Source organism: Natator depressus, chromosome 2 (assembly GCF_965152275.1).
Source record: "Natator depressus isolate rNatDep1 chromosome 2, rNatDep2.hap1, whole genome shotgun sequence".
Taxonomy (NCBI): Eukaryota; Metazoa; Chordata; order Testudines; family Cheloniidae; genus Natator; species Natator depressus.
The window spans coordinates 185,990,662-186,014,902 of NC_134235.1; the positions used below are offsets into that span (position 1 = coordinate 185,990,662).

At 44.6% G+C, this 24,241-nt stretch overlaps 2 protein-coding genes across 4 annotated transcripts in view; one reads left to right on the top strand and one right to left on the bottom strand.

The window, feature by feature from the left end:
* ACAD11 (acyl-CoA dehydrogenase family member 11) overlaps positions 1–24,241 on the top strand; it is a 62,661-nt gene that overhangs the window by 28,983 nt on the left and 9,437 nt on the right. The window lies entirely within an intron of this gene.
* ACKR4 (atypical chemokine receptor 4) lies at positions 557–6,886 on the bottom strand. The gene is made up of 3 exons (XM_074945565.1): positions 6,567–6,886; positions 2,548–2,636; positions 557–1,869 (listed from the first exon to the last, which is right to left on the bottom strand). Exon 3 carries the CDS (start codon positions 1,859–1,861, stop codon positions 797–799), a length of 1,065 nt encoding a protein of 354 aa, XP_074801666.1. The 5' UTR covers positions 1,862–1,869; positions 2,548–2,636; positions 6,567–6,886; the 3' UTR covers positions 557–796.

The following is a 24,241-nucleotide window of genomic DNA, read 5'->3' on the forward strand; positions in this document are numbered from 1 at the left end:
CGCTGTGACCCTTTAAATGGGGCGGGGGAGGGGCGCAAACTTTTTGGCCCGAGGGCCACAACAGGATTGTGAAACTGTATGGAGGGCCGGGTAGGGAAGGCTGTGCCTTCCCAAACAGCCCGACCCCCACTCCCTATCCGCCCCTGCTCCTTATCCCCTGACCGCCCCCTCCCAAGATCCCACCCCCATCCAACCCCCCCTTCTCTCTGTCCCCTGACTGTCCTGACCCCTATCCAGCCCCCCAACCCCCCCGTTCCCCATCCCATAACCGCCCCCCCTAAAACCTCCGCCCCATCCACCCATCTCCTGTCCCCTGACTGTCCCCCAGGACCACCTGCCCCTTATCCAACACCCCTGCCCCCTTACTATGCCGCTCAGAGTGGCAGGACTGGCAGCCAAGCCACCCAGCCGGAGCCAGCCGCGCTGGCAGCGTGGTTGCAGGGGAGGAGGCACAGCAGGGGAGAGGCCGGGGGCTAGCCTCCCCAGCCAGGAGCTCAAGGGCCAGGCCGGATGGTCCTGCGGGCCGGATGTGGCCTGCAGGTTGTAGTTTGCCCACCTCTGCTTTAAATCCCACTTTTTTCAAGCATTGTTTCCATTACCTTTACTATATGGTTTTTGGTCTTATTCTATTTTGAACTGCTTTGCAACATCTTGGCTGGTTCATGTGTCAGAACATCACTTCAGATTTGACTTGCAGAGTAACATGGATGTTAAGTTTCATCAAAGAGGAAATAGCTCTCAGATGTATTATAATTGTTCCCTTCTGTTACACTGGGTAGAGAGGGTGCTACAGCTGCTATATTGTAAAGCTACTTGTTTCTTCTGTGTGGCCGTCAAAATTCATAGAAATCTCTTCAGTTGGTATATTGCGACTTCTCCTCCAATGTCCAAAATTTTTTGCTATTTTCATAATGTGCATTTTAAGAGAGTTTCCCATAAGGACGTACAAGATTGGATTCAGGCAGCTGTGAAACAAGGCTATACTCTTAGTTATTTGGAGGGCAACATCTATGGTTTTACTCATGTCACAGTCTGTAATCAGCAAGTAGATGACGTCTATGGCTCGCCAGAACTTGACTACGTTGTAAGGCAGCTGAGTGACGATGAAAACAGCCACTACTGTCAGCAGGACTTTGAGGGGCCTAGATTTTTGAACATTTGGAGACCTCAAGAGTGCTCTGGCAATAGCTGAGTAGCAGGTCAGCATGATGAGGAAGGGTAACACAAACACTAGCATAACTTCCACGATTTGAATGGTTGCTTTAAGGAGTGTTCCCAAATCCACTGGAAATACAGGAAAGCATCCATACCGGTCACTGTTTTTCTTGACTGTGTTAAAAATCAGTTCAGGAATGCTCAACAAAATGGCAACCAACCAGACACCGATACAGGTTACGCTGCATTGCTTTCCACTTCTTTGGCGACTTTGGGTTTTGGAAATGGCATTATATCTATCCACACTGATGCAAGCCAGAAACTGCATGCTAGAGCTGAAGTTCATGGTGTATAAAGCAGAAGTGACCTTGCACATGATGTTTCCAAGCACCCATCCAAGGACTGCATTTGCAGCCCAGAAAGGGAGGGTGAATAGCAGTAACAGATCAGCAATTGCCAAGTTGATGATATAAACATCTGTCTTAGTCTTTGGTTTCTTGCAGTAGGCATAGATTGCCACCACTAATGAATTTCCTGCAATTCCCACAATGAAAGCCAGTGAATAAAACACAGGTAGGAACAACTTAGTGAAATTTCTCACCTCCTCTTTTTCACAAAGCATTTCATACTGAGTATAGTCAAAGGTGAAGTTTGATTCACTGTTGTCCTCATAATAGTCCATTGAGGTATTTTCACCCTGCTCCATAGCAAAAGCTACAAGACAAAAAACAAATCCAAGTTGATTGCATGTTTAAAGATTGTCAGTGGGCCCTAGAACACGTTAGGGTTTGTATAAAGGTCTAAACTAAATACAAGTAAAAACTAATACTATGAATACATTTGAAAATAGTAAGATACTACCCCAAACAAGCAACAGAGCTACAGCTCCTAGGAAGACACGGTTCCCTGCCCCTATCTGTTTATAGAGCCCCTAGCACATCTGAGCAAAACAATCCTGGCTGGAGAGTTAGGGTGCTATCACAATACATACACTGAGAAGGAGAGCTACCTGTTTGAAACTGAGGCAGACCTTGCTAAGGGGTGCCTGCAGTTGTATATTTCAGCAGGGGTGTGAGTGTGTGTGTGAGACTTGCCAGGTGCAAGTCAGCTGCTTATGGGAGGTGGCTGCTTAAAAACAGAGCAGAATTGGCCCCAATTCTGGCCATATTGAGTTCATTGGTGCTCTGCATGAGTGCAGGGTCCACCTACACGGATCTATTTGTAGGATTGATAGTCTGGGTATGTCTCCACAGCAAAAGCTAGCCTACCTAAGTTCGCTTGAATCCAGCGAATGCACATAACAACAGTGAGGACAGTGCAATGCAGGCTTCAGAACAGGCTCGCAAACAGAGTACGTATGCAGGGCTGCACTGTCTTTACTACTATCGTTACCTGTCCCAGATGTATTCAAGCTTGCTTGAGTAGGCTAGTCGTTGCACAGCTTTTGCTGTGGAGACGTACCCTCTGAGGCAGTCTCAGTCCTGAAGAAAGAAAGGAAGCCACCTATTAGTTTTCCCAGTAAACTATGCACAGACAGTTTTGTATCTAGTGAGAATTTTTAAAGGTCAGCAAAATTGTTCAAAACCAAAAACTTCAGTAAATTTCCAAGAGTTATGCTGACAGATTTACTTAATGATTAAGTACAAGTACATGCTATAAATAGTCTCATCGTGAGACTTTCTTATTGCCCTTTAATCCTGAAGTTTAGGAGATACCATCTCCAGTTTGCATCTTGTAGACAAATCACTTACTACATTTTCCCTGTATCCCATTCCCAGTTCCTATACCTATATAGAATTACTCACTTGTTGAAATTCCATCTAACGTAAATAGAGACTGCAAGATCCTGTAATGGCCCATTATCTGGAAATAAACTGGACTAATGCTAGCCAAGAGCAGAAATTTGCTAAATAGAGAAAACATATTTTCTCTGGTACAATGTTTCAGAATATTACAGTGTTAAACTTATTGAAAACAGATGCTAAACTGATATCTGGCGCTGCCAGTGGGGTTTTTGAAACTTGAAAAAACACACAAAACTTTGGCTGTCCTAGAATCATAGAATCATAGAATATCAGGGTTGGAAGGGACCCCAGAAGGTCATCTAGTCCAACCCCCTGCTCGAAGCAGGACCAATTCCCAGTTAAATCATCCCAGCCAGGGCTTTGTCAAGCCTGACCTTAAAAACCTCTAAGGAAGGAGATTCTACCACCTCCCGAGGTAACGCATTCCAGTGTTTCACCACCCTCTTAGTGAAAAAGTTTTTCCTAATATCCAATCTAAACCTCCCCCATTGCAACTTGAGACCATTACTCCTCGTTCTGTCATCTGCTACCATTGAGAACAGTCTAGAGCCATCCTCTTTGGAGAACCCCCTTTCAGGTAGTTGAAAGCAGCTATCAAATCCCCCCTCATTCTTCTCTTCCGCAGAATAAACAATCCCAGCTCCCTCAGCCTCTCTTCATAAGTCATGTGCTCTAGACCCCTAATCATTTTTGTTGCCCTTCGCTGGACTCTCTCCAATTTATCCACATCCTTCTTGTAGTGTGGGGCCCAAAACTGGACACAGTACTCCAGATGAGGCCTCACCAGTGTCGAATAGAGGGGAACGATCACATCCCTCGATCTGCTCGCTATGCCCCTACTTATACATCCCAAAATGCCATTGGCCTTCTTGGCAACAAGGGCACACTGTTGACTCATATCCAGCTTCTCGTCCACTGTCACCCCTAGGTCCTTTTCCGCAGAACTGCTGCCTAGCCATTCGGTCCCTAGTCTGTAGTGGTGCATTGGATTCTTCCATCCTAAGTGCAGGACCCTGCACTTATCCTTATTGAACCTCATCAGATTTCTTTTGGCCCAATCCTCCAATTTGTCTAGGTCCTTCTGTATCCTATCCCTCCCCTCCAGCGTATCTACCACTCCTCCCAGTTTAGTATCATCTGCAAATTTGCTGAGAGTGCAATCCACACCATCCTCCAGATCATTTATGAAGATATTGAACAAAACCGGCCCCAGGACCGACCCCTGGGGCACTCCACTTGACACCGGCTGCCAACTAGACATGGAGCCATTGATCACTACCCGTTGAGCCCGACAATCTAGCCAGCTTTCTACCCACCTTATAGTGCATTCATCTAGCCCATACTTCCTTAACTTGCTGACAAGAATACTGTGGGAGACCATGTCAAAAGCTTTGCTAAAGTCAAGAAACAATACATCCACTGCTTTCCCTTCATCCACAGAACCAGTAATCTCATCATAAAAGGCGATTAGATTAGTCAGGCATGACCTTCCCTTGGTGAATCCATGCTGACTGTTCCTGATCACTTTCCTCTCATGCAAGTGCTTCAGGATTGATTCTTTGAGGACCTGCTCCATGATTTTTCTGGGGACTGAGGTGAGGCTGACCGGCCTGTAGTTCCCAGGATCCTCCTTCTTCCCTTTTTTAAAGATTGGCACTACATTAGCCTTTTTCCAGTCATCCGGGACTTCCCCCGTTCGCCACGAGTTTTCAAAGATAATGGCCAAGGGCTCTGCAATCACAGCCGCCAATTCCTTCAGCACTCTCGGATGTAACTCGTCCGGCCCCATGGACTTGTGCACGTCCAGCTTTTCTAAATAGTCCCTAACCACCTCTATCTCCACAGAGGGCTGGCCATCTTTTCCCCATTCTGTGATGCCCAGCGCAGCAGTCTGGGAGCTGACCTTGTTAGTGAAAACAGAGGCAAAAAAAGCATTGAGTACATTAGCTTTTTCCACATCCTCTGTCACTAGGTTGCCTCCCTCATTCAGTAAGGGGCCCACACTTTCCTTGGCTTTCTTCTTGTTGCCAACATACCTGAAGAAACCCTTCTTGTTACTCTTGACATCTCTTGCTAGCTGCAGCTCCAGGTGCGATTTGGCCCTCCTGATATCTTTCCTACATGCCCGAGCAATATTTTTATACTCTTCCCTGGTCATATGTCCAACCTTCCACTTCTTGTAAGCTTCTTTTTTATGTTTAAGATCCTTATAGAAAACATCTGCCAAATCCTTACTCAGAATATTTATCTGAAAATCTTTTAAAAATATCTTTTCTGAAAATAAAAGTTAAATTGTTATTAATGTCATGTGCAAGGTCTGAGTGTGTGATTAATAAGTTGGAAACTTGAATTTTAAAAAAATTGGTAAACGTTAACATTTTAATTTGATACTTGAATCCAAAAATTGTTTCTTTGCCTGGTCCTGAAACTGCTCTCAAATTAATAAATGCTGGTTATTTAATATTGATGTTTTAGTTAGTTGGTTTTGTTTTTAATCCTTAACCTCTGTGAAATGTTGGCTGAAAAAAATTCCAACAGATTTCCTATTCTGGACTTAAAATGAGAATTAGGGTTTTTTTATATGTCTGTCATCTGGTATTACTGTGTAGTTAAGTATACAGTATAAAAGATAAAGTGATTCTACTCATTTTTATTTTGTTTGACAAAAGACAGATACTACTATATATATTCTACCACTGGTAGTTTCTATCTATCAGATGTTTGAACAACACTAATATTTTTGCAATTACATAGCGCGTTCATTGGAAGAATTCAAAGGTAGGAATTAGTATTTCCATTTTACCAAAAAGGAAATGGAGGTCCGGGAGATTAAGGTACTTGCCCAAGATTAGACAGCAAATTTGAAATATTATCTAGGTTTCCTGACTCAGTGCTCTAAACATTAGAGCTCATCTGGAAATAATTAATCGAAGAGGATTATTAGCAGATTTTCTTGCGGGCTAATAAAAAGGGAATTTAAACAGTTCCAGGAAAGCAGGGAGGCTTTTGTTAATGCATCATAAAGCAGGGAGGCTTGTAGGGGAGCATGTTCAGATAGCTGATATAGTTTTGGCTGAGCTGTATTCTGTGTTAAATAATTGCTTGATGCTGCACAGTGGCTGTTTGTCCCTAAAACGAATATTTCTTATTCTTGAGCAACATTCCTATTCATAGACATGCATTGTTTCTAGTATGAATACTAATATACTAATTTGCACATCTTATAAAAATGATTACAGAAGTCACCTTTTTGGTATGAATTCAGTATTACTCTGTATGTGTGGGAGGGAAGTGCTCTGTACGGGTTTTGTGCTCACCACTACGATTAAATATACATAGTGAGAAATGTACAGATTTTTCCTTCCTCCCTCCCCCCGGATTTGACATTACTGTACCACATGGGCACAAATCTATCCCTAATTAATAACACGACTTTCAGAATTGGAGTTGATTACTTGGCTCAGTGAAATCCATATACTCTGTAAAAGAAACTTCAATAACATCCACCAAGAGGAAAATCTCCAGTCCTTCTAGCTACAAATAGGCTCAGTATTACACTTCGTGTACAGCTCAGTAAATACTAAAATTTAAATAAAGAGAACTGACCTGTTTTTTTTTTTTTTGTCGGCAAGCTGGTAGCAGAAGCTGAAGTTTGGAAGTTCCACAGTGGAATGTTCAGTTCTGGTGTGACTCACCCTGATCTTTTTCGTCCTCTTTCCTGCACCACACCCTTAAAGTGAACCCAACTGTACTTTCATTTTAATTTTCCTGTAAAAAATCCTGCTTTCCTGGAAGCCAGTTGTCACTCGTGAGCTTGAGTAACAAGTTTGCTACTTATGTGCCTGTTTAAACCAGAACAGCAGAGTTCTCTGGAGAATCAGCTAGTGGCATTCAACTCTTGTTTAGGTATGATTCTCTAAAAGGGATAGGTAAACATTTTGAGTCTTTACTACAATACATTAGAATAAAAATTATATTTTTGAAGCATCCCCTCTGTGATATATTGTGTACAAAATTAATAAGAAACTTAACAACTCACTCTCTTAAAATGTGAAAAATAAAAACGGGTTCATTACAAGGGGAACCTTTTGGTGAGGTTAACAATGGTAGTGCTGCACCTTATTTGGCCGTCTACAATATTTCACATACAAATGTGAATGTTTCCAGTGGGTCCCCACTTCTACAATTTTTATTAAGGGATAGTAGGGGATGTTTTATTGGTTCTTTCAGTTTGGCCGTGTGCAAGATCAAATAAAGCCAGAAGGCTGGTGTGCAAATAGTGGAAAAGCCAGTGATATGTTTATCTGCCAGGACTGGGGATCAGATCTAATGCCCAAAGGAAGAATTCTCAGGCCCTGATGGGGAATGGATGAGGCCCTGAATGAGGCTGGAGCATTATTATTATTATTATTTATTTTATTTTATTTTATTTTATTTATTATTTAATTATTTCTCCAGGGTCTGAGATGACCTGGGCACTTGCCAGAAACATAAGCTGATAATGTCCTTGCCCAGAAATGTTTATAATCTAATTTAATCATGACCCCACAAGTAATCTATCAGTTAACAATAGAGAGAGAGAGAGGCAGATTTATTTAGTTAGGAGGTCATGTGCAGTGTTTTGATCATCAACATTATGGCAGAGTGTCTATTCTCAAGAAGTTACAAAACAGGAGGGTCTTGCCCAGATTAGCTCATCTGGCCAACCGCATGACAGTGATGCTGCTCTTCTGTGTGTATACAACATCAGCAGCCTCCCACACACTTGGACAGATTTTATTCTGCCCTGTCGTTTTGTATCCTGTAGTAGTTCAATATTTTACAGTAAATGGCATACAGGATGCCAGACAGAGAAAGCAGTAAGCAGGCCAGGGCTTTGCTTTTTGGTACAATGGATAATTAGTAGCACTTGCCATGTTCTGCCTGTGCTGATATCTGTGTAATGTGTATAGGTTCCATTTTGCAAAATGGAAGGCTAGAGCCAGGTGTAGCAAACATTGTTTCAAGTCCTTTTTACCTGATTTGTACTGCATAGAAAGAAAAATAGGAGGGGAGTGGAATTTCCAACGTTCAGAGAGAGTCCTGCTATAACAACACATTGCTTGTCTATAGTGCCTTTCATCTGAGACATCAAAGCACTTGACTCACATGGTCTAAGGAGGAGATTTTGTTAAAGGCACTTAGGTGCCTAACTCTGGTTGACTTTCAGCACAACCACTTCAGACAAGGAATGCCGTTGTTTATGGGCCTGATCCAAATCCCCCTTGAAATCACTCAGAGTGTCTCAGATCAGAGCCTAAGAGTCCACAATACCACTAGACTGGGGATGTTTAGTCTACGGAAGAGAAGAATGAGGGGGGATTTGATAGCTGCTTTCAACTACCTGAAAGGTGGTTCCAAAGAGGATGGATCTAGACTATTCTCAGTGGTAGTGGATGACAGGACAAGGAGTAATGGTCTCAAGTTGCAGTGGGGGAGATTTAGGTTGGATATTAGGAAAAATCTTTTTCACTAGGAGGGTGGTGAAACACTGGAATGCGTTACCTAGGGAGGTGGTGGAATCTCCTTCCTTAGAAGTTTTTAAGGTCAGGCTTGACAAAGCCCTGGCTGGGATGATTTAATTGGGGATCTGTCCTGCTTTGAGCAGGGGGTTGGACTAGATGACCTCCTGAGGTCCCTTCCAACCCTGATATTCTATGATTCTAGACAACCAGATTAGAACTGGGAAAGAAAACTGCCATGTCCATTTGAAACTGCAAGGAGAAGATAGCAATGAGAGTTGACATTTAGCTAAAATGGTATTGTTAGCAATGTTACTGGCCAATAGGCAGACTCTGGACAAATCTTAATTTGACAAACTATGCGTCTGACTTCGCAAAAGGTGGAAGCTGGAGTTCCATCATGCTTAAACTCTTCAGACTCGGCTTTGGAAGACTGTGGGGTAGGGCCCCTTTCCCAGACGGGTGGGAAAGTATAATACCATGGTAGCATAGTCTAATACAACCTTTAGGGTATGTCCACACTACGAAATTAGGTTGAATTTATAGAAGTCGGTTTTGTACAGTTGATTGTGTGTGTCCCCACACAAGTGCTCTAAGTGCATGTAGTCGGCGGAGTGTGTCCACAGTACCGAGGCAACCGTCGACTTCCGGAGCGTTGCACTGTGGGTGGCTATCCCACAGTTCCCGCAGTGTCCGCCGCCCATCTGAATTCTGGGTAGAAATCCCAGTGCCTGATGGGGCTAAAACATTGTCGCGGGTGGTTCTGGGTACATATCGTCAAGCCCCCGTTCCCTCCCTCCCTCCGTGAAAGCAGGGGCAGACAATCGTTTTGTGCCTTTTTTCTTGAGTTACCTGTGCAGACGCCATACCACGGCAAGCATGGAGCCCGCTCAGCAAACTGTCACCATATGTCTCCTGGGTGCTGGCAGACGTGGTACTGCATTGGTACACAGCAGCAGTTTATTGCCTTTTGGCAGCAGACAGTGCAGTATGACTGGTAGCCGTCATCGACATAGTCCTGGGTGCTCTTTTAATCGGGCGCCTGGGCAAACATGGGAGTGACTCAGCCAGGTCATTTCCCTTTTAAGTTTTGTCTCGTGGCGATTCAGTCCTACCGGCAGTGCACTGTCTTTTAGCCTCCAGCCAGCAGAAGATGATGGCTAGTCATCATACTGCACCGTCTTCTGCCGAGCACCCAGGAGATGACGGCTAGCGGTCGTACTGCACAGTCTGCTGCCAGCAAGATGTATAAAGATAGATGAAGTGGCTCAAAACAAGAATTAGACCAGATTTGTTTTGTATTCATTTTCTCCTCCTTCCCTCTGTGAAATCAACGGCCTGCCAGACCCAGTTTTGAGTTCTATCCTTGAGGGGGCTATTCAGTTTCTCACAAAGCCACCCCCTTTGTTGATTTTTAATTCCTTGTAAGCCAACCCTGTAAGCCATGTCGTCAGTTGCCCCTCCCTCCATCAGGGCAATGGCAGACAATCGTTCCGCGCCTTTTTTCTGTGCAGACGCCATACCACGGCAAGCATGGAGGCCGCTCAGATCACTTTGGCAATTACGAGCACATTAAACACCACGCGCATTATCCAGCAGTATATGCAGCACCGGAACCTGGCAAAGCAATACCGGGCGAGTAGGCGACATCAGCGCGGTAACGTGAGTGATGAGGACATGGACACAGACTTCTCCCAAAGCAGGGGCCCTGGCAACGTGGGCATCATGGTGCTAATGGGCCAGGTTCGTGCGGTGGAACGCCGATTCTGGGCTCGGGAAACAAGCACATACTCGTGGGACCGCATAGTGTTGCAGGTCTGGGACGATTCCCAGTGGTTGCGAAACTTTTGCATGCGTAAGGGCACTTTTATGGAACTTTGTGACTTGCTTTCCCCTGCCCTGAGGCGCAAGAATACCAAGATGAGAGCAACCCTCACAGTTGAGAAGCGAGTGGCAATAGCCCTGTGGAAGCTTGCAACGCCAGACAGCTACCGGTCAGTCGGGAATCAATTTGGAGTGGGCAAATCTACTGTGGGGGCTGCTGTGATCCAAGTAGCCAACACAATCAAAGATCTGCTGATATCAAGGGTAGTGACCCTGGGAAATGTGCAGGTCATAGTGGATGGCTTTGCTGCAATGGGATTCCCTAACTGTGGGGGGGCCATAGACGGAACCCATATCTCTATCTTGGCACCGGAGCACCAAGCCGGCGAGTACATAAACCGCAAGGGGTACTTTTCAGTAGTGCTGCAAGCACTGGTGGATCACAAGGGACGTTTCACCAACATCAACGTGGGATGGCCGGGAAAGGTACATGACGCTCGCATCTTCAGGAGCTCTGGTCTGTTTCAAAAGCTGCAAGAAGGACTTTATTCCCTGACAAGAAAATAACCGTTGGGGATGTTGAAATGCCTATATGTATCCTTGGGGACCCAGCCTACCCCTTAATGCCATGGCTCATGAAGCCATACATAGGCAGCCTGGACAGCAGTCAGGAGCTGCTCAACTACAGGCTGAGCAAGTGCAGAATGGTGGTAGAATGTGCATTTGGATGTTTAAAAGTGCGCTTGTGCAGTTTACTGACTCAATTAGACCTCAGCGAAACCAATATTCCCACTGTTATTACTGCTTGCTGTGCGCTCCATAATATCTGTGAGAGTAAGGGGGAGACGTTTATGGTGGGGTGGGAGTTTGAGGCAAATCGCCTGGCTGTTGGTTTCGCACAGCCAGACACCAGGGTGGTTAGAAGAGCACAGGAGGGCGCGGTGCGCATCAGAGAAGCTTTGAAAACCAGTTTCATGACTGGATAGGCTACGGTGTGAAAGTTCTGTTTGTTTCTCCATGATGAAACCCACCTCCCCTTGGTTCACTCTACTTCCCTGTAAGCTAATCACCCTCCCCTCCTCCCTTCAATCACCGCTGTCAGAGGCAATAAAGTCATTGTTGCTTCACATTCATGCATTCTTTATTCATTCATCACACAAATAGGGGGATAACTACCAAGGTAGCCTGGGAGGGGTGGTGGAGGAGAGAAGCACCAGGAGGGGTGGTGGAGGAGGGAAGGACAAGGCCACACAGCACTTTAAAAGTTTAAAACTTATTGAATGCCAGCCTTCTGTTGCTTGGGCAGTCCTCTGGGGTGGAGTGGCCGGAGGCCCCCCCACCGTGTTCTTGGGCGTCTGGGTGAGGAGGCTATGGAATTTGGGGAGAAGGTCGGTTGGTTACACAGGGGCTGTAGCAGCGGTCTGTGCTCCTGCTGCCTTTCCTGCAGCTCAACCATACGCTGGAGTATATTGGTTTGATCCTCCAGCAGCCTCAGCATTGAATCCTGCCTCCTCTTACCACGCTGCCGCCACATTTGAGCTTCAGCCCTCTCTTCAGCCTGCCACCTCTCCTCCCGGTCATATTGTGCTTTCCTGCACTCTGACATTGTCTGCCTCCACGCAGTCGTCTGTGCTATGTCAGCGTGGGAGAACACCATGAGCTCAGAGAACATTTCATCACGATTGCAGTTTTTTTCGCCTTCTTATCTTCACTAGCCTCTGGGAAGGAGAAGATCCTGTGATCATTGAAACACATGCAGCTGGTGGAGAAAAAAAGAGGCAGTGGTATTTAAAAAAACACATTTTCTAGAACAATGGCTACACTCTTTCACGGTAAACCTTGCTGTTAACATTACATACACAGCACATGTGCTTTCCTTCCAAGGTTGCATTTTGCCTCCCCCACCACGTGGCTAGCCCCTCCCCCCCCACCCCCAGCTAACAGCAGGGAACATTTCTGTTCAGCCACAGGCAAACAGCCCTGCAGGAACGGGCATTTCTGCATGTCCCCTTAAGAAAAGCACCCTATTTCAACCAGGTGACCATGAATGATATCACTCTCCTGAGAATACCACAGAGATAAAGAATGGATGTTGTTTGAATGCCAGCAAACATACACTGCAATGCTTTGTTCTACAATGATTCCCGAGTACGTGCTACTGGCCTGGTGTGGTAAAGTGTCCTACCATGGTGGGTGGAATAAGGCTGCCCTCCCCAGAAACCTTTTGCAAAGGCTTTGGGAGTACATCCAGGAGAGCCGCAAATGCCAGGGCAAATTAATCATTAAACATGCTTGCTTTTAAACCATGTATAGTATTTTAAAAGGTACACTCACCAGAGGTCCCTTCTCTGCCTGGCGGGTCCGGGAGGCAGCCTTGGGTGGGTCCGGGGGGGACTGCCTCCAGGTCCAGGGTGAGAAACAGTTCCTGGCTGTTGGGAAAACCGGTTTCTCCGCTTGCTTGCTGTGAGCTATCTACAACTTCATCATCATCATCATCTTCCTTGTCCCCAAAGCCTGCTTCCGTGTTGCCTCCATCTCCATTGAAGGAGTCAAACAACACGTCTGGGGTTGTGGTGGCTGAACCCCCTAAAATGGCATGCAGCTCATCATAGAAGCGGCATGTTTGGGGCTCTGACCCCGAGCGGCCGTTTGCCTCTCTGGTTTTCTGGTAGGCTTGCCTCAGCTCCTTAAGTTTCACGCGGCATTGCTTCGGGTCCCTGTTATGGCCTCTGTCCTTCATGCCCTGGGAGATTTTGACAAATGTTTTGGCATTTCGAAAACTGGAACGGAGTTCTGATAGCACGGATTCCTCTCCCCATACAGCGATCAGATCCCGTACCTCCCGTTCGGTCCATGCTGGAGCTCTTTTGCAATTCTGGGACTCCATCGTGGTCACCTCTGCTGATGAGCTCTGGCCAGCATGGCAAGCTGCAGGTGACCATGCAAACAGGAAATTGAAATTCAAAAGTTCACGGGCCTTTTCCTGTCTACCTGGCCAGTGCATCTAAGTTGAGAGTACTGTCCAGAGCAGTCACAATAGAGCACTCTGGGATAGCTCCCGGAGGCCAATACCGTCTAATTGCGTCCACAGTACCCCAAATTCGACCCGGCAAGGCCGATTTAAGCGCTAATCCACTTGTCAGAGGTGGATTAAGGAAATTGATTTTAAGAGCCCTTTAAGTCGAAAAAAAGGGCTTCATCGTGTGGACGGGTGCAGGTTTACATCGATTTAACGCTGCTAAATTCGACCTAAACTCCTAGTGTAGACCAGGGCTTAGGGTTTAAAAAGCAGTAGGGCACTTTAAAATAAATAAGGGTGGGGGGCTTTTAAGGAGTGGAGTAAACTTTTTAAAATGATACTGAACTTTGTTTAGCGTACTGAGTGTGACCGGATGTTTTTGACTAAGCATAATTTATTCATGTTTCAAGATACATAAGCAGTGCCCACGCAGAGCGCTTGTTGCCTTTGCTAAAAAGCTGAACGTGCAGCTGCATCAAAAATAAAGCCAGCAGCCACTCCTTGCCTCCAAAACATAACCAACCACAATAAATCAAGCCCAACCAGCACTACATCCCCCATATATGCTAGCCCTTCTTATGCTCCATGCTTCCTAAAAACCTGGGGAAATAGTTCAGCCTTGCAGCACGACCTAAAGATTAACAAATTTGGGCTATTTTGAAGCAGGAGGCGAGAGGAGCAGGTTCCAGCATTCAGGACCCCTCAATGAGAACAGCTTGCTGTCTTACTCTGACAAGCTGCAGCTCAGATGCCTCTGCTGACTCTGCATGGCAGGGTGGCACAGGGAAGGAGGTACTCTCTCAAACATGCAAATCAAAAGGCAGGATAAATCAAAACCAACATCTTAAGTCCACCTGAAAATCAGTAGACAGCCAAGGCAGTTCCAGAGAACTGATGGCATCTGTGTGGGGCAGCAAACTGTTTAATAAGGGAGCTGCCACATTCTGCACCAATTTCAGTTTCGGGGTTGAATTCAGACATGCCAAACCCATGAAAAAAAATGCAGAAAGTGGGCTTGGTTTTCGCTTATGAGTTGCTTGTTGGCTAGTTTTAGGCTTTTAGCTTGTTTTGCTTGTTGTAGCTTGTTGCTGCTTTTTTTTCTTTCTTTTTTTTTTTTTTTTTTGATCGGCTCCCGGCAAGCAGGGGCGACGGGGGGAGAGAGTTAGGGGTGCACAGCAGGCCCACCACAGTCCCAGACTGCAAACCGGGGGGAATCTACTCACACAGAGTGTTGGGGTTCTTAAGGATTGGCTTGTTTTGGCCTTGTTTTGAAATGGGATTACCTTGATTTTTGGCTTATTGTGAAAGTCAGGGTGCTTATTTACTGCATGAAAGTTGGCAACTGTGGTTGAATTATAGCTGATCCAAGTTTGTGTGTGTGTGTGTTTCCTAACACTGGATTAGTGCACCACTTTTTTGTTTGTTTTCTTTGATAGCCCCAGAGAGGAGGTGGTGTTTTTCTGTTGTTAATTTTTATCCCTCTTGATTTACTTGACCTTTAGAAAGATCAGAAATGCCTATTCTCTCCTGGTTTTGCTGGGGAGCTACTGGGACATGTTTAGTCTGAGCTCTATCACCTTAACTGGAAAGGGGAACTGAAGCTTTACAAATGCTGGCTTTTTGTAAAATGGTGATTTAGTCATTGAATTTAAACAGGTGGACAGAGTTTTAAAGAGTCAGACTAAAAATCCTTCCCCTCCCAATTGCTCAGCTTTCATTCTCTTGTGATGTTCCCTCTTCACGGGGTGGGGGGGAGGAGGGGAAAACAAGCAGGTTGTTTTTTTGTTTTTCTTTAAACAAACATACATTCTGGCCTTCTTTATATATCATGAAGAAGCAAAAGAAGGCACAAGCCCAATGTGTTTTGTGCCTTTGCAGACCTCCCATAAAAGGTAGGACCAGATCCAGTATATTGCAATAATCTACTCTTGAGATGACATAGGCACAGATCACAGTAGAAAGGCCCATAACTGAAGGAAACTATCACAAAATCATTGCCGGATCAGGGGGAAGGGGTGGAAACTTTCTTGAAACTAACAGCACTTCGGGCTCCGACACCACCCCCAGATTGTGAGCTCTAGCTACATATAATTGGCAACCACCCCCAGGAACAACAACAGAATAATTCTCACTGTGGCTTCTGATTGCTTCTCCCTCCGGCTGCCGCCCCCACAATACAACCTATTCAGCATTACTTTGTACTTATCTGGATTGAACTTTGAGCGGTTAGCTCTCATCCATGCTCCAATCTCCCCCAAACACTGAATCAGGCATTCATCAGCAGGGGCTGGGTGGGATGAGATAAAAATATAGAGTTGGGTGTCAACAGCTTATCGAAAGCACCGCAGCCCATGCTTCCTCACTAACCCTCTTACTGGCTGGCCCTGGCTACATATTGAACAAGAGGGGACACAGGATGGAACGCAGTGGAACTCCACATGACAGCACTTTTAGGAGGAAGAGCTATCGCCCAACACCACCCTCTCAGCCGGTCACCCAAGAGCAGCTCTGCCCACTCTCTAGCTACTGAATCATAGAATAACAGAGTTGGAAGGGACCTCTGGAGGCCATCTAGTCCAACCCCCTGCCCAGAGCAGGACCAATCCCAACTAAATCATCCCAGCCAAGGCTTTGTCAAGCCTGACCTTAAAAACTTCTAAGGAAGGGGATTCCATCACCTCCCTAGGTAACGCATTCCAGTGTTTCACCACCCTCCCAGTGAAAACGTTTTTCCTAATATCCAACCTAAATCTCCCCCACTGCAACTTGAGACCATTACTCCTTGTCCTGTCATCTGCTATCACTGAGAACAGTCTAGATCCTCCTCTTTGGATCCACCTTTCAGGTAGTTAAAAGCAGCTATCAAATCCCCCCTCATTCTTCTCTTCCGTCGACTAAACAATCCAAGTTCCCTCAGCCTCTCCTCATAAGTCATGTGTTCCAGACCCCTAATAATTTTTGTTGCCCTCTGCTGGACTTTTTCCAATTTTTCCACATCCTTCTTGTAGTGTGGGACCCAAAACTGGACACACTTTTCCAGATGAGGCCTCACCAGTGTCGAATAGAGGGGAACGATCACATCCTTCTATCTGCTGGCAATGCCCCTACTTATACACCCCAAAATGCCATTGGCCTTCTTGGCAACAAGGGCACACTGTTGACTCATATCCAGCTTCTCGTCCACTGTCACCCCTAGGTCCTTCTCTGCAGAACTGCTGCCTAGCCATTCGGTCCCTAGTCTGTAGCGGTGCATTGGATTCTTCCGTCCTAAGTGCAGGACTCTGCACTTGTCCTTGTTGAACCTCATCAGATTTCTTTTGGCCCAATCCTCCAATTTGTCTAGGTCCCTCTGTATCCTATCCCTACCCTCCAGTGTATCTACCACTCCTCCCAGTTTAGTGTTATCCGCAAACTTGCTGAGGGTGCAATCCACACCATCCTCCAGATCATTAATGAAGATATTGAACAAAACCGGCCCCAGGACCGACCCTTGGGGCACTCTGCTAGATACCGGCTGCCAACTAGACATGGAGCCATTGATCGCTACTCGTTGAGCCCGACAATCCAGCCAACTTTCTACCCACCTTGTAGTGCACCCATCCAGCCCATACTTCTTTAACTTGCTGACAAGAATACTGTGGGAGACCATGTCAAAAGGTTTGCTAAAGTCAAGGAATAACACGTCCACTGCTTTCCCTTCATCCACAGAACCAGTTATCTCCTCATAGAAGGCAATTAGATTAGTCAGGCATGACTTTCCCTTGGTGAATCCATGCTGACTGTTCCTGATCACTTTCCTCTCGTCTAAGTGCTTCAGAATTGATTCCTTGAGGACATGCTCCATGATTTTTCTGGGGACTGAGGTGAGGCTGACCAGCCTGTAGTTCCCAGGATCCTCCTTCTTCCCTTTTTTAAAGATTGGCACTACATTAGCCTTTTTCCAGCCTTTTACTGCCAACAGGACTGTCAATAACACCTTTTCATCAATGGCCTTGAAGGTAGCCAATAGATCAATAAATATCAGCACGGACACACAATCTTTGTTAGCAGGAGAAGGTAATGTAGGAAGTCCACAGTGCAGTCTGTGGCATATTTGGGTCTGTACCCAGAGCAACAAGGGTCAAGGATATTCTGGGCATCTAAGTACTCAGACTTGGTTTGCCCTAACCTTCTCTATAATCTGAACCCAGAAGGAAAGAGTAGATGCTGGACAATACGTAACCAGATTGTAAGTATGAAGCTTTGGCTTCTTGAGCAAGGGTCTCACAGCTACTTCCTTAAGAGAAGCTGGTACGTACGCTCTCTTAAGGGAAGAATTGATACTCTTCATCAGCAATGGACTCATTTTATGTCTGTTTTAAGTGCAATTGAGTAAAAGTAGATAATTCTGAACATGCATTTCTTTAGTTTGGAACCACACACAGGGAATTTAGGATCAGAGAAAATATAGTGTTGACCATGATCAGCTAACACGTTTTTAAATACCTTCATCTCTGTTCTACGTAAGGTGCCCCATAGTGTTTAAAAACATGTTCGTAAACAAGTGGCTAACCACACTTCATTGTCCAAGTCTAGACAGAGTTATAGTCTAGATGTTCTGGCCAACTTCCGAAGAAATAAAAATGACAGCTAATTAAAATTTGGCTAATATACATATTGAAGTGTACTTGCAGTCAGCCTTCTAAGTCTGCTGTTCCCATTTGTTGAACATTGGGTTTCCTGCACTCTTACTATTAATTCCTGCCAAAAGGGCAGTCCCCGCTTCTTTGAGTTCTGTTTTTACTTAATAAAATATAAATACCAAATTGGTTTGTAAACCAGATTGAATTCTGGACTTTCAGACGCACAGGAGTCTTCTTTTAATCTCGCCCTGGAATAGAGATCTCTCTCAGATTCCTTACAGTTCTTTTCTAGGATAGAAAAAAAACCCCTATGGTTATCAGACCTTCAAACTTTTGAGGGTGGGGAAAAAATGGGAAGCCACTTTTCCCTCTTTCCATGAGGAATGGGAAACTCTGCTTATGTGACTCAGACGTAAGGACAGCAGAGACCATCATGATCCTCTCGTCTGGCTTCCTGTGCACTGCAGGCCATGGAACCTCGCCCACTCACTCCTATAATAAACACACAATATCTGGCTAAGTAACTGAAGTCCTCAAATCATAACTTACAGACTTCAGAAGTTACAGAAAAGCCACGATTTACTCTCGTTCAAGCCAGCAAGTGACCCATGCCCCATGCTGCAGAGGAAGCATGAAAGGTGAGGGGAAGGTGAAAAAGGCCCAGGGTCTCTGCCAGTGTGACCTGGACAAAAGTTCCTTCCTGACCCCAAATACGGCGATCCGTTAGACCCTGAGCCTGTCAGCAAGACTCATCATCGAGACGTGATAAAGAATTCACTGTAGTAACTCAGAGCCCTCCCCATCTAGTGTCCCATCACTGGCTACTAGAGAGATTTTCTACTAGCTGTTGCAGATGGGCCACATGTCACTGTAGGCAATCCCTTCATACTGTCCCCTCCATAAACTTACCAAGATCAATCTTGAAGCCAATTAGGTTTTTTGCCCCCACTGCTCCCATTGGAAGGCTGTTCCAGAACTTCACTCCTCTGATGGTTAGAAATGTTTGTCTAATTTCATGCCCAAATTTGTTGATGGCCAGTTTATAGCCATTTGTTCTTGTGCCACCATTGGCTCTTAACTTGAATGACTCCTCTCCTTTCTCATAGACATCCTGTGATTGACCAGTACACCCAGGTCTTTCTCCTACTCTGTTGCTTCCACCTGATATGTCCCTAGCTTATAGCAAAAATTCTTGTTGTTAGTCCCTAAGTGGATGACCTTGCACATTGCACTATTGAATTTCATCCCATTTCTATTACTCTAGGTTTCGAGGTCATCCAGATCTTCTTGTATGATGATCCAGTCCTCCTCTATATTGGCAATATCTCCCAACTTTTGGTCATCCTCAAATTTTATTAGCACCCTTCCACTTCTTGTACCAAGCTCATTAATGGAAATGTTAAATAAGATTAGTCCCAAGACTGGTCCTTGAGGAGCTGCATTAGTAACCTCCCTCTAGCCTGACAGTTCACCTTTCAGTATGACCTGTTATAGTTTCCTCTTTAACCAGTTCCTTACCCACCTTTCAATTCTCATATTAATCCCCATCTTCTCCAATGTAACTAATAATTTCCCATGTGGAACTGTATCAAATGCCTTACTGAAATCCAGAGAGATTAGATCTATTGCATTTTCTCTGCCTAGAAAACCAGTTATTTTTTCAAAGAAGGAGAACAGGTTGGTCTGCCACCATCTACTTTTTGTAAAACCATGTTGTATTTTATCCCAAATACCATTTACCTCTGTGTCCTTAACTACTTTCTCTTTCAAAATATGTTCCAAGACCCTGCACACAATTGAGGTCAAATGAACCTGTAGTTTCCCGGATCTTTGTTTCCCTTTCTGAAAAATACGTACTATATTAGTAATTCTCCAGTCCTAGGATATGACCGCCGAGTTTATGGATTCATTAAAAATCCTTGCTGATGGACTTGCAATTTCATGTGCCAGTTCCTTTAATATTTTTGGATAGCGACTATCTGTGCCCCCCTGATTTGGTCCCATTAAGATGTTTGAGTTTGATTTCCACTTCGGATGGTAATTTCTGCTTCCCTTTCTGCATTTCCATTAACCACCTTGCCACTACCCCTAAGCTCCTCAGTACCCTTATTTAAAACTGAGGCAAAGTATTTGTTTAGGTGCTGGGCCATGCCTAGATAATCTTTACCCCATCCTCAGTGTTTAACAGTCCCACTTCTTCTTTTCTTTACATTTATATGGCTAAAGAACCTTTTACTACTGGTTTTAATTTCCTATGCAAGGTCTAACTCTCCTTGGCTTTTGGCAGTTCTCACTTTATCCTTGTGCTTTCTGACCTCCAAGAGGTAACTTTCCATGCTGATCCATCCCTTCTATTCCTTGTAAGCTTTCTGCTTTCTCTTCATAACCTGTTTGAGATGCTTGTTCACCCAGTTTGGTCTGCAACCCTTCCCTATGAATTTTTTCCTCTTGCTTGGGATGCAGGCTCCATATAGTTTCTGCAACTTTGACTTAAAGTAATTCCAAGCCTCCTCCACATTCAGATTCTTGAGTTCTTCAGTCTAGTCCACTTTCCCAGCTACTTCTCTTAATTTTTTAAAGTTTGCCCTTTTGAAATCAAGGACCCTAGTTGCAGACCTATTTTTGTCTATCCTTCCATTTAGTTTAAACTGAATTAGCTCATGTTCATTCAAGCCAAGGCTGCCCTCTACAATCAGTTCTTCTATGAGGTCCTCTGTACTTACCAATACTAAATCTAAAATGGCACTGTATTTTGTTGGTTCAGTGACCATTTGGTGAAGAAATCTGTCAGCTATAACATCTAAGAATATAGTAGCACTTGTCCTGCAATCTGTATCTGGGAAATTAAAGTCTCCCATAATTACACAATTCCTGGTAATACTGATTTCTTTAAAAATATTAAATAGGTCTCTATCCATGTTCAGATCAGATCCTCGGGGGTCTGTAGCATACTCCAAGCACTATCCTCATAGAACCTCTTTCTTCTCCAAAGTGATTTTGACCCAAACAGATTGTTTTATCTGTTCTATCATGTCATTAATATACAATGCTACTCCACCACCTTTATCTTTATTTGTCTTTCTTTAGCAGCACATACCCTTCAATACCTGTACTCCAGTCATGATAATTATTGCACCATATTTCTGTTATTGCTATCATATCTGTTTTCACTTCCTGCACTGATAATTCTAGTTTCTCCATTTTGTTATCCAGACTTCTTATATATCTTTGTTGTTGTTGTTTGGCTTTGCGAAGATTCCTCTCCCTATTAGGTACCGTTATTCTACTGCCAGTGTAGCCTACTTGACTTTGAGTGCCAATACCAGTGACTTTCCTCTTGATGTCCTCTATTGTTCCATTCTCCATTGCTGTATTCTGTCTTACTTGATTTTCCTTGTGATCAGCATTAGAATCAGGCATGGAGATTACATGAGCATCTCCCAACTGTCTACCCCGAATTCCTAGTTGAAAGCTATTTTAATCAGTTTTGTCAACCTCCATCCCAGCAGTCTATTTCCCTCTCTATTCAGGAGGAGTCCATCCCATGAGAACAGTCCTCTATTCATGAATTCCACCAGTGGTCAAACATCCCAAAGCCCTTCTTATAGCTCCATTGCCTGAGCCATCTGTTGATCATCATAATCTTGTCTCCCCTTCACTCTCCTCCTCTAAGGACAGAGAGAATACCACTAAAGATCACCTGAGTCTCCATTTCTTCCCCAGCCAGGCATAGTCTCCATTGATGCGTTCCAGTGAGAATCCAGCAGTATCATTTGTTCCCACATGAAAGACACAGTGGGTTCTTTCCTGCTCCCATTAGGATCGTTTTTAGCCTCAGGTTCACATCCCATATCTTAGCTCCTGGCAAACAGTGTACCCATCTGTTTGCTGGATCAGCTCCGGTGACAGGCCTGTCTGTTCCTCTTAGTCCCCAATCACATAGACCTGCCTCTTCCCAGTGTTGGTGCAGTTTTCTGGCCTTCCTCCTTTTCGTCTTTCTGGCTGCAAGTCCTCTCTATTTTGTTCTCACTTGCAATCTTCTGAGAGTCATCCTCTATCCTCCTGGGGCTCCGATCTCTGGCTATCTCCATTGACTCTTTCCCTCTGCTTCTCTTCTTCTTTGCCCTCCCACCTTCTGTTACTACCTGCCATGCCCTTTCATTTTCCAAGTCAGCAAACCTGTTCCTCAGCTCATCATCTGTTCAAATCCCCTTCAAAACTCAACAATAATTTCTACCTGCATCTCCCAACCTTGGATCTTCTCTTCCATCAGATCCATCAGGCAGCACTTCATACAAACAAAGCACCTATCAGGTACCTGCTCCAGGATAATGTACATCCCACAGCTCCCACATCCAATCAGCTTCCTTGTCTCTTCCATTCCTTGGGTCACTACCACCGCTACCTATGTAGCGGTCATAGCCTTCCCGCCTAAAGTCCTGTCAACGAGAACAAAAGCACACAAGTACGCAAACGCACACAAGCACACACACAAGCATTCTCCCCTTACAATCTCTCACCTCAGACTCCTCCATTTTCAGCGCTGTATGCTGACTCCTATGTGCTGCGCCCAAGATTGAGATATTTCCTTTTCTCCATGCCATTGTTTGTGCTATTGATTTATAAGATCTGACCAGACGTCTTGGCTCAGTGCTGAACTATGCACTAACTTAAAAATGAAAAGTTTTTCTAATTGTTGGACTATATGATTATTCAGTCATGGAAACCTTTTTCTTAGGTGTAGTTTTTTTTGTTTGTTTGTTTGTTTTTTGTTTTTAAATAAAATGTGACAGTGATGCAGTTTAAAATGGTTTTCAGTTGTTTAAATAATAATTTCAGAAGGTCACATTGTCCTGAGACAAGTTTTATGGTGAAAGCTGCATTACTCAAAGGTTAGGAAAATAACACTATTACTGATGGATTACAAACTCCCATCCCTTTCTCCAGTACATTGTAATGTACAAATTTGATCTGTTTTACGGCTAAGTGGAACATCTGGGTTTCACTTTGGGAACGCTTTGCTGTATAATCTAGACTAATCCAGAATTTTGTGAATTGTTCCAGCCTTTTTTGAAAGAGACCCTTTTTTTTTCTTTCCCCCGCCTCCCCCCCCCCCCCGAGATTTTTCTACCAATGTGATATTTCAGTTTGCAAACTTGACATCTCCATCTTACGTTTCACAAAGTGCTGCTAATTCCGCTCTTAAAGAAAAGTTTAATGTTGTGTTAGGAAAGAGGGAAATAAACAGCCAGAACTCTTGCCCTCCAAGCAAAAACAGACTTTAGCAGAAGAAAGTAAATCTCTCTCCCACACTTGTCACTCTTAGGACATGCAACTATAGACTGCTCCTGTGTCAAGGTGGCTGTGCTCTTGTGCTGGTAGCTGTCTTCAAAGCCAAGCTGGCTGTGCTCCCCAGGCAGTAGTTATCTTCAAAGCTCCTATAGCAGCTTGACTCTGGTCATCGTAGCTCCATTTCTAGCTACTTCCCTGTACAGTAGAGACCCCCCCCAAGAGCTACTGGGAAAGCATTTCCACGTTTTCAAAGCTGCTATTCAAACGAGAATGGTTTAAATGTCAGTTGATATCAAATGATAACTAATGGGCACCGTTTGTACCGAATTAGTGAAAAATGGCTTGGTGTATGGAAAAGAGGTTCCATTCGTGTGAGGTACTACCCTGAAGTATGACTTGAAAAGTGTCGACGTGGGATTACTGTGTTGTTGTGTCTCACCGATCTCCGTATAACCACTTCACTTTACACCATAAAAAGGATGGATTTTCTAACTACCAGCTCAGCGAACTCGAGGCTATGTCTACACTACCATGGGTCGATTTAGTGGGTCTAGTGAAGACCTACTAAATCGATGGCAGAGCGCTCTCCAGTGCACTCCAGTACTCCAGCGGGAATGAGAGGAGTAAGGTAAGTCGACGGGAGGGCATTTCCCGTTGACCCAGAGCAGTGTAAACACCTCAGTAAGCTGACCTAAGCTATGGTGACTACAGCTATGTTACTCACGTAGCTGGAGTAGCGTAACTTAGGTCAATTTACCACGGTAATGTTGACATAGCCTCAGCTTGGGATCTGACAGTCAAATTGTGCTTCTGGTTCATCACCACCAGTAATAAAGATCCTGCATGTCAAATCCCCTCCTCAGTGACACGATCTGTGTAAGTGTGATGTCTTCATTGCCATGGCAATTTAACAATTCTGCTGATAGTTGTGAAAGGTCCAAATAGAATCCAGCTCACTCTCCCATAGCTGTGGTATTCCTGTAGGATATAAAAAGGACCAAGGCAATGTAATGGTACTAAAGC

Coding starts and splice junctions, on each gene's coding strand:
- ACKR4 (XM_074945565.1), bottom strand. CDS start 1,861: ATGGAGCAGGGTGAAAATACCTCAATGGACTATTATGAGGACAACAGT.